The sequence below is a fragment of the Malus sylvestris genome, chromosome 6 (assembly GCF_916048215.2).
Source record: "Malus sylvestris chromosome 6, drMalSylv7.2, whole genome shotgun sequence".
In the NCBI taxonomy this organism is placed as follows: domain Eukaryota; kingdom Viridiplantae; phylum Streptophyta; class Magnoliopsida; order Rosales; family Rosaceae; genus Malus; species Malus sylvestris.
In genome coordinates this window covers 25,230,502-25,241,346 of record NC_062265.1, presented here as the reverse complement: position 1 = coordinate 25,241,346, position 10,845 = coordinate 25,230,502, and the positions used below count along the sequence as shown (strand labels likewise).

The 10,845-nt window shown below is 34.0% G+C and overlaps 1 protein-coding gene across 1 annotated transcript; it reads right to left on the bottom strand.

Annotated features, from left to right (window-relative positions):
• Positions 1 to 801: 801 nt before the first annotated feature.
• LOC126625850 (alcohol dehydrogenase-like 4) lies at positions 802 to 5,283 on the bottom strand. Its single transcript, XM_050294956.1, has 10 exons — positions 5,008 to 5,283; positions 4,772 to 4,908; positions 4,633 to 4,682; positions 4,141 to 4,469; positions 2,718 to 2,800; positions 2,275 to 2,350; positions 2,070 to 2,131; positions 1,632 to 1,727; positions 1,376 to 1,537; positions 802 to 1,146 (listed from the first exon to the last, which is right to left on the bottom strand). Exons 1-10 carry the CDS (start codon positions 5,090 to 5,092, stop codon positions 1,036 to 1,038), a joined length of 1,191 nt encoding a protein of 396 aa, XP_050150913.1. The 5' UTR covers positions 5,093 to 5,283; the 3' UTR covers positions 802 to 1,035.
• Between the last annotated feature and the right edge of the window lie 5,562 nt (positions 5,284 to 10,845).

The following is a 10,845-nucleotide window of genomic DNA, read 5'->3' as shown; positions in this document are numbered from 1 at the left end:
GCACACACGGGGCACGCCTGGACTGCCGCATTTTACTGGATGTGTTGAGAGGAATGAGGATTCTACACCATATTTTGTTCCGTCTTGAGACAATATCAGCAATGCTTCTTTTTTGGTCTGAAAACACGGTTTTTATGAATTGTATTACTCTTCTTTGGATGCAACGAGGGGGCTGAAATGCAATTGTGGAGAGGCAGAGGGAAAGAAAGATTCTATTGCTCTCTCATGAATTAATACAGATTTATTTCCGGTTTTTGAATCAAATAACTAAAGGAGGATTAAAAGGCCCAAATAAGTAAGGTGGAGCAGAAGAACAAAGATGTACAGAAATCATTTTTCTAAACGCCAACTTCTAGGCGGAGGCTATTGTCGTCGTCTTTGGAAAATGAACGTAATGATAAAGAAAAAGTAAGTGCTTTTATAAGGGTTTTATTTGAAAACTTGGTAGTTGCTCCACACCCCATGGTTGGTCGAGGCTATTGTTGTTGCCTTTGAAAAAAGATAAGACAGATTAGGAAGAAAAAGTCAGGGTTTATTTTAAGACCTAAAGTAATTTAGTCCACCTGCCAACCAACTAATGATATTAGTGAGAATATTTAAAAATTAGTGCAATAATACAGGGTCCTTGAGCTGTTTTATCCTCTTCAATTTTTTTTTTTTTTTTTTATGAAGGATAAAGAAAGTGATAATCACACTTTCTTTTTCTTTGTATAATACCCCGTTTAGTCCTATGATCAGCTTTTGCTGTTTGATTTATTTGATTTGATGGCCAGAAGTAAAGAGAGATGTGCAAAGCCAACATAATAATACCACCGCACAATTAGAATAACTCGTCAAAATACATCACAATGAGAGGGTAAAGAAAAAGGTAAGAAAATCGTATTAACTCAAAGCCTAGTTTGAGTAAACCCAAAGTCCCATTTGCATGTAAAGTACAGCAATCCAAGAACACAGTAGCTTAATCTGGCCATATATATTATATATATGTACATATATGTATATATAACGTCTGCTAGCAGAGCATCAATGGCTAACTCAGAGTTGCAAAACGCATCTCAATGACTTGCCTTCAATGAGCAACTGAAATGCATCGTTTATCTTCTCAAATGGAAGCTCATGCGTTATGAACTTGTCCAAACCTACAACCTGAAAAGCACAAAATCAACAAAACTTGTTTAGATATGGAAATTAATTACTACGGGTAATGTTGCCTCGTGATACATATGTTTATGTTGTTAGACTGTGAATTTGAACCACACATTCGGACAATAATATCTTATTGAACATGGTTTTATTTCATAGTCTAACGGCGTAAGCATTTGATGTTGTTGGACATTGAACTAAAAGAGGTTGAGATTAGTGGAATTCGACTAACCCCACGCATGCACTGTTTAGCGAAATGAGGGAGTTGGGACTTCCCTTTGAAGCCTCCAAACACAGACCCAATAATTCCTCGACCATTAAACAACTCCATTGGATGGAAAGGGAGCGTTGTTGGGGCTGCATGAATTCCCAGTATCACAGTAAACCCCCAACCCTGCAATAAGTAAGAGAACATTATATCTTCTCGGCCATAATTCTGTTTAAAAGAAATTGAAAAACATATATAATATAGGGTAGTTATTAAGTACCTCATGTGTGGACAGAAAGGCCTCCCGAAGAACATCCAAGTTACCTACACACTCAAAGCTATAGTCCACCCCTCCATCTGTAATTTCTCTTATCCTCTGCAACCATGTCAATAAAATGAAATTTTCTATCATTACACAAATCATGATCTTGTAGTAAGATAGTAAATATGTCGTGGAATATGCTAGTAGATATTTATCTTGCGATTATTGACACTGTATGAGCGTGTGGCGCTAGCATTGTTTAATATGATTGCATACCTCACATAATTATATTGCGTTCTGCGTTCATTAATAGAATAACGTAATAGCATTGCATCATGACATCAACAACTATGACAACGGTTCACACAAGATTGACAGTTGAATTTAATTATGTTGTTGATAGTTCAATTTTCTAGTTGGGAACTTAGGTGTATACATTAATGTAAAACTACTGACCTCATGCACTGGCTTTCCAAGTTCGGTTGGGTTTATGAAATTTGTGACTCCCATTTCTTGACCTATAAGGTTCACGCGAAAAATTAATGTATATAAAGTACGTGACTCCCACGAGATAACGATTAAACACTCAGTTAGAAACCAAAGATAAGTGCTAATTAAAAACTAATTACAATTAGACGTTAGATCAAATATAAACTAGAACCTTTGATGAATTTATCGGGGTTAATGTCAACACCAATAATTTTAGATGCTCCTCTGGCTCTTGCTCCTTCAGCGACCTGATCCAGATTGCAAGCCGTATTTAGTTGAGTAATTTGGGGATTAAGAAACCCCAGTTGAGTACGAAATTAAGGAACAATTAAATTAAATATTATAAAGCAAAATCATTCAAATTTAATTTAAGTTCATATTCGTGTTAATTTAGTAGAAAATATTGGGTTAAGCATTGACATATTTTGTATAAGTTAATACATGGTGAATCGTGTATGTTAAAAAATAACTGGTGAACATACAACGCTTACAACTAATATGAGAATTTGACTTCACATTTCCTTCTTTTTAAAGTGAAAAAGTGTATTTACTATACCTAAAAAATCATCATTAAGCAAAGTCTCGGCAACTCAACAAAAAGGTTAAGAAACTCACAGCAAGTCCCACGGATCCTAAACCGAAAATGGCGACAGTTGAGGCAGGTTGCACATTAGCAGTATTCCATGCAGCACCGACTCCTATATCATATTTCACGGAAATAGAATATTTAATAAAAGATTAAATACCAAAATAAAGCGTGAGCTGTTATTAACATTGTAAGGCCTTGTTTGATAGGAAGAATTATCACTATGCACTATATTAAAGATATTTTAAAGAAAAAATGGATGGTAAATTTTTAATTTTAAGGTGATGGTTACACACAAAGAGGTGATGGTTACTCACAAAGATATCCCTACAAGTCCCCATAAAATTAATAAGATTAGAAGGGACACGATTTTCAAATACGTACTTCACTATTCGTTTGTAAAGAAAATTAACAAAACATTAATGTTTCAAGTTGATAGATTTTTTTATATTGTTTTTACAATAACACCATCCTTTGTTCAAAATCATTTTAATGGCTCTCTTGATATTCGAGAATTACTCATATGTCGAAAAGTACACTATTATTATAACATCTCATTTTAATAAGATATATGAAATCCTTAAGAGTTATGCTAGGGAGATTAAATTTGGAGACTAAAATTACAAACTAAATAATGTATCATAATAAAAATGAGCACGTCTATCAACGCTTAACTAATAAATCAATCATTAACTTCCATATCCTTTAATTTTCAAAATTTAGTCACCAAATTAAGTCTCCCTAACATTATTTAATCCCTAAAAAAGAGGATGAATCCAACTATAGCCACTACATCAAAATTGAGTGCAAAGAATCAACAAAACTGACCTAACCATATACAAATTTATCTTCACATGATGCGGTAATAAGAAATTGCTATTTGATGGTGCCATGACAAAAAAAAAAAGAAAAAAAAGAGGAAAAACTAATGAAAATGGTTTGTAAACTTTGAGTTTTAACGATAATGACAAAATAAAGGGTAAAGTGAATAGTACCATGATTGATTTTTTAGTGTAAAAATGTGATTTTTCATTAAAGGGAACAATACCAATATTATATACGTATGATTGACCAAATATCCTGAATTTGAGATCACACATGAAAAAAAAAATAAAAAAAATAAAAGGATAATGCTAAGGAGACTAAATTTATAAATTAAATTTACAAATTAAATGTTGAAAATAAGCACATTAATTAATATTTAAATCTAATAATCAATAACCATATATCATTTGATTTACAGAATTTAATTTATTTGGTGTCTTTAGCATTTTTAAAATAAAAATCTCAAAGTAGAATGTAACGTGTGGTTGTTGCCAAGGGACAAGTTGATCTTAATAGACCCCTAGATTATTATAAATTATAACCAAAACGATTAAACACGTACACTGATTTTTTATTTTGGTCAAAAGCATGAACTGACTGATGCAACACATTTGATGCATGACTCACCTGTTGAAACACCACAACTTAGCAAGGTCATCTTCTTCATAGGAGCCTCAGGGTCGATCTTCACAACACAAGCAGATTCAAGCACTGTATACTCACTGAAAGTTGAAGTGTTGAGAAAATGGTAGATTGCTTTTCCATCTTTGGTCGAAAACCTACTTTTTCCATCGTTAGTCATCACCTTCTTAAATCCGTTCACTCCAGAGTTGCTGCAAATATTGGTTTTCTCAGACTTGCAACACTTGCACTCGCCACACTCTCCGTTGAAAATTGGTACCACATGGTCCCCTTGTTTTATGTCCATCACACCTTCACCCACACTCTCAACAATTCTGTTCATTTCCCAACAAATAGAAAAAGATTAACTTGAGGGGTTTAATTCTAAAAAGGGTAAGATTAATGGTTTGATTGATATTTTGATCGATATTTAGTTGATATTGTTATCTATAAGGTCAGTGTTATATGTACTGTAAACTGGTGTTAGACATGACTTACCCGGAAGCTTCATGGCCTAATATTCGAGGAAAGGCTCGTTGTGCTTCATTCTATAAAAAAGTAACAAGAAAGGTTCGCTTAAATATACTAATGTGTGTGTGTATCGACTTAAAGACATTTATATATTATATATACATACCTCTCCTAACCAAGCACTAAGATCAGTATGGCAGATTGAGGTGAAGAGGATCTTGATTCGAACTTCCAATTTTTGAGGTGGATCGACTTGAACTTGTTCCATGACAAAAGGTTCTCCTGGAACCCATACAACAGCAGCTTCACCACCACAAACACATGTAAGTTTTAGTGTTTCATAAAATAGACATAAAAGAATGAGAAAGTATGAATATTTCTTGTAAAAAATGAACCCCTTACCTTTGCAGGTGATGACCCTTCCGGCTGTACTGTAATCGGTTGGTTTGGAGAAACCAGTGGTAGCTTTTTGGTGGTGGTTCTCCATCTTGATATTTTTTTCGTGTGTGGTTGATCTTATAACTTGATCAATGTATATAGATAGAAAATGCGTATATGTGTGTGTGTGTGTGCGCGTGCGTGTGTGTGTATCTATGTCAGGATTTGGGTAGGGATGGACTCTGCAACTGCAAGAATAGCTTTAAAATTTAATTGGATGGCAAAGTTGATGCAAGCGTATGAATCAGAATGACTTGTATAAATAGGAGGTGGGATTATCTGTCATTGACTTTTGTATGTAAAAATAAAACACTAGTAAATAAAAGGAAAATTAATGAAAAATGCTTAAAAACTTTGAGTTTTAACAATAAGGACAAAATAAATGGTAAAATGAATAGTACCATGATTGACTTTTTTGTGTAAAAATGTGGTTTTTCGTCAAAGTGAACAGTACTGAAAACTTTTCGTTAAAGTTCTCTTTCATAAAAGGAAGCTAAGTCGGTTGAGTAATGTTAAGGAGACCAGTTTTTTGAATCAAGTTTATAAATCATGTGATATGTCATTAATAAAAAATAAATACGTTAATCAACATATAAGTAATAATTAAATCATCAATAACCACTTCATATTATTTATGACATTTGGTCTAAAATTCTAAATAGTTAGTCTCCAGCATTGCCCAAGAAGTGTATATTTAATTAGTCGATTATTTTGTAATTTTTGACTCTGCAAAATAATGAAAAGTTTAGAAGTCTCAAATTCGGCTAAAAACCGTGTATTAGTAGAAAAAAAATAAATACAGGATCATGCTATGAAATTGGTCCCCAGCTTGCTAGGCTTGGTGTGTTGCCATTGGGATATACTTGTTCAATGCTGGCGGCACCCAATAAACACTTTTGGCTCTCCAGTTTAACATCAATAATTCAATATATATGTATATATTGACAAAATGGCTCTCCAATTTAATAAATCAATATATATATATATATGTATATATTTACATTTACATTAAACATATGTTGACTTCCACTAAAATAGTCTATCAACTAACGAACCACATTTCGTAACTAGATTTGAAACCTTTGAAAAAGGAGCTTATACCATTTACATATTTGATAAATTATCAGTCAGTGGCCGCCGCCCGGTTGCGTGCGTGAGATGCAACCTTCAGGGCGGCAAGAAGCTAAAAACGTAGAACAATTTTTATTCATAAATTAGAAACCTAACCAAAATAATATATATAAATCCCGCCGTGTCAAGCTCGCCACAATTTTATAAGGTCATCAAGATTATCGTTATTTGGTTAAAATTGAGTTTGATGCTCATATTATAAACAATTTATGAATTCGTTTAATAATTTTTTTTGTGTGTTAGTGATAGAGGGGAAACACACACAAAAATAAAAAAACGAGAAAAAAAAAAAAGATGAAGAAGAGCAACCAAAGGATGGCGGAGGAGATTAAGAAATGTATAAGGAAAGCCACACAATAAAAAACCAAAAACTATTTTGACTAGTTTTTTTTCATCCGTTTTCTTATTTATCCCCCTCTTTTCCATTCTTCATGATTCCTCATTTTTTCCCATATACTTTTCTCCTGTATCAAGCACAAAAAATAAAAATGTAAACAAAAATTAAAATTGTTATCAATGAACCCTAAAGTTATTTTTGTAACAAACTAAAGAGGTTTAAAGTTTTTAATTCGTTGCGTGCTTGAAATTCAGAATAAAATGTAACAAAGATAAAATTTGAGAGATAGACATTAATTTGTTCATATATTTTGGACTCCATATTTGAATACCATCCACCTACCAAATGGCCAAGTGGAATCCACAACATTATTATTCAAAGTCGACGAAAAGGAAATTGAAGTCGAACAACTAAGACTATCTCTGCACAGAAAAATGGAAAGTGTCTAAAAGTACCCGATGAATGAAATCGACGGAAGAAGATGCATGGGGACCAAGCTCCATTAAATATAGAAGTCCACGCACTTGCTTTCAAGTTTCAACTTTTGTTTGGCCCTGTCCTCTTCCGCTGGCAAATGACAATGGCTGTAACAATTATTGGAAAAAATATGTTACCCTCTCATGTACGCACTTGGACCGTCTTGAACTAACCAACCATTACTGGATGGTCTAGTGATTGATGACGAATTTCAGATCCTTATTCAACACGGCACGTCCCAAGTTTAATTTTTGCTCCTAGTGAATTGTACGATGGTGATTAGGATGAGACTGAAATGATCTGTGAGTCTTCCCAATTTCCGAAAAAGTAGGCTGTTGTGACGAAACCACTAGCTGATCCCTTTTTAAAAAAAGAAATAAAAAACTTAACATGTTGAATATTTCAAGAATATATATATATATATATATATATATATGATTTGGTGCTGCAGTGCGCATCAAGTTACAGTCAGCAACCTTTACAAAAGATTGGGTTTCATTCAACCTTGTATATCTTGTTGAATGGTTACAATTTTTAGTTAAAAGACATAATGTTTACTCAAATTGTATGAGTATAATTAAAAGATGTAATTAGTTAAATTTATTTTCTGAAAACTCTAAATAGAAGACATATCTTTTGGGTCAACACTATTAAGAAGGGTTGTATATCTTTAACTAAAATGAAAGGACTCAATGAACGAGTGCTTTAATGCCTATAAATACCTATTGTGGCATAATGTTTCACACACAATTTCAGAACATTCCTTGCTCTCTTCTTTCTCCATCACATTCATACAATTTCTTTCTAGTTATTTCTAAGGGAATATAATTCGGTTTTGCTAATCGAATATTTCATACTTTGTTGTATCTTGGAAATGATTTGCCAAAAACCCTTTAGCAAACTCATTTGAGTGAAGACAAATAACACCTTAAAAAAACAATTCAAGTCGTACCTCAAAATCATCATTTGAATTATTCTCTATATTTCTACATTTACTTTAACATAACACTCAACCACTTCAATTAATGCATATTGGTCTACACGCGGGGTCTCATTGTGGTATGGTTCGTAAATGCATGCAAATTTGGATATAAAAAGATCAAACACATAAACAATTAAACAAAATTTACAGTAAATGTAGGTAGTAGCGAGTGCATGCAGGAGCACATGGCAGGTCAGCTAACAAAGGACCAATTATTGCAAATGGGAACGTGTTAGTGTCTTTCGTCGATCTCAATCTCACAGCATCTTTCCGTGGCAATTTTTTTTTTTGGGGTAATTTGGCAATGGATCAAAGTTTACTTTTCATCTCCTAACATTAGCGGGATGATTCATCAGAAAGAAAAAGGAAAAAGGAGAAGGATATTTACCAACGTTGAAAAATCACTCCGGAAATGGAACGACGTTTATATAATACAAGTTTTTCGTCATGCGACTTGTTTTGTGTATCTTGAATAAAAGAAGTCAGCTTCAGTGTTCTGAATAACGGAAACTACCTATTTTGGAAGTTTGCGAGGATCACAGCGACGTGTAAAATTGGACAACAGTCACCACCAAAATGCAGAAGGGCATAAGGGGCTAGAAGGAACTTCATAGTCGCACAGCTGAACGTGCGGAAGAAGAAATGTCATGACCGACTCTCTGGAACATTATTAGTTTATTCTTAATTAATAAAAAATGGACAACGTAAACAAGAGTACTTATCAAAAACCATTCCGTTAGTTTAGTCAAAACCGATGTTAGTGATATATGTTTCTTGTATTTGAAATATAGATGGAAAACTTTGTATCCCAATAGGATTCTATAATAAAATATTTGTATACGATTGAATGAATGAATGAAGGCGAAGAAGCAACGTTATGACTGACTATCTGGAACATTAATAGTCTAATCTTTATTAATAAAAAATGGACAAAATAAACAAGAGTCCTTATCAAAAACCATTTCCGTTAGTCTAGTGAACAAATCCAATGTTAGTGATATATGTTATCTTGTATTTGAGATATAGATGGGAAAAATGTGTATCCCAATAGGCCTCTGTAATCAAATGTATTTATACGATTGAATGAATGAATGAATGAAAGCTAAGGCTTCTACAAATTCGGTTGACCTGTTTTAGGTTTTTTACATAGTATCATTTCTCTTTTGATCCTGAAATCTGCATTTCCACCATGTCGACGTCTGCCTTCTCCCTTCCTGGCCCTAACATGGAACGATTCCTCAAACTTTCCGATTCAAACTATCTTACTTGGCTTTGTCAAATGAAGCCTCTTTTGATTGATCACGACCTCTGGAAGTTCGTTGATGGCACCCATCCTTTACCCGTTGCCACTGTCACTGCTGTTGGTGGATAAGCATGGAAGCTGGATCATAGGTGCATTGTAGCTGAAGAAAAGAAGAAGAAGATGAAGGTCAAAATGTTCTAAGTGTTAGAGTAGTTGATATTCAACTAATGTAATGAACGGACAAGATTATAACATCTCAATGGTGTGTATTTTGGCATGTGTCTAGTTTGCTAGAAGTTAAATGAAAACATGTGAGGTGCACTTGATCACAGTCATGGTGCAAGTGCGTGCGTGCGTGGGTAGCAACGACTATAAACCCACATTGTATGCTGACTTTGGTGGATCGAATCCAACGTAGATTCGAGGGAGCAACATACTCCTTCTTCCCAAACATTCATCTTTGATATTCAATCTCTGAGTTCATTTCAATTTCTTGTTGAATTGATTACAAATATATAAAGAAAGTTAGCTCAAAAGTAGCTCAAACACTAACATAGCCTCAAAGCCAAGATATATTTAAATTTGGGAGTGAATATGTGAGTGTTCATCTGGGTTTTCAACGAAGAACTCAAAAGCATAAAAATGGCTGGATCTAGCACCGATCTTCGTTAGCCAGTATTCGCATGAGTCAATTATGAATTTTGGTGTATTAGAATGAAAAGAATTTTCAAGTGTCACAATATGTGGAGCTTTGTTGAAGATGGCTTCACATTATCGAAGGAAGGGAAGAAGATGGATGAGAAGTAAATTCTTGCTGATCAGGATCTCATCTCCAGAGATGCAAAGGCGTTGGGATTGATACAAGGAGCTGTGAATGATGAGATCTTTCCTAGAATCGCAAATCAAAAGACTGCAAAGGATGCTTAGGATGTACTTAAGCAAGAATTCAAGGGTGATGCTCAAGTCATGGCTGTGAAATTACAAGGTATTCGCCGTGATTTTGAATATGCTAGATGAGAAATAATGAATCTCTCTTTGATTATCTAGCTAGATTATCTGGTCTTGTGAATAAGATGAAGATGTTTGATGAAACCTTGCCAAACAAGAGACTAGTTGAGAAAATGTTAATTAGTCTAACCCCTGCATATGATAATATTGTTTTTGTCATTGAGGGGATCCAAATGAGGTTGTTGTAACTCTGAAAGGATTTGAGCAGAGGTTGAAAAGACATACTGAAGATGAGGAAGTGAGTGATAAGGCATTTAGCAGTCTTAGTATCCAAAACAAAAGTGGATCATAGACCACTGGGTACAAGAGGAAGAAACCTTTCAAATTTAGAGATAAGAAGGGTGATTTTAAGGGTAATGATAGGCCTTAATATGCTGTCAAACCCTGGTTTAACAAGGAAAACACAAGACAGACATGTAAAATCTTTGGAAATATACACTATGGTAAATGCATATTCAAGGGAAAGCCTAAGTGTCATAACTATGGTAGATTTAATCATTTTGCCAGGGATTGCAGAAGTAAACCAGTTCAACAGGTTCAAGTGGCACAACAAATGGAAGAGGAAACCTCTATGTTCTTTGCTTGTAATTCTGCTGCAATAGTTAAAAGTGAGCATGTTTGATA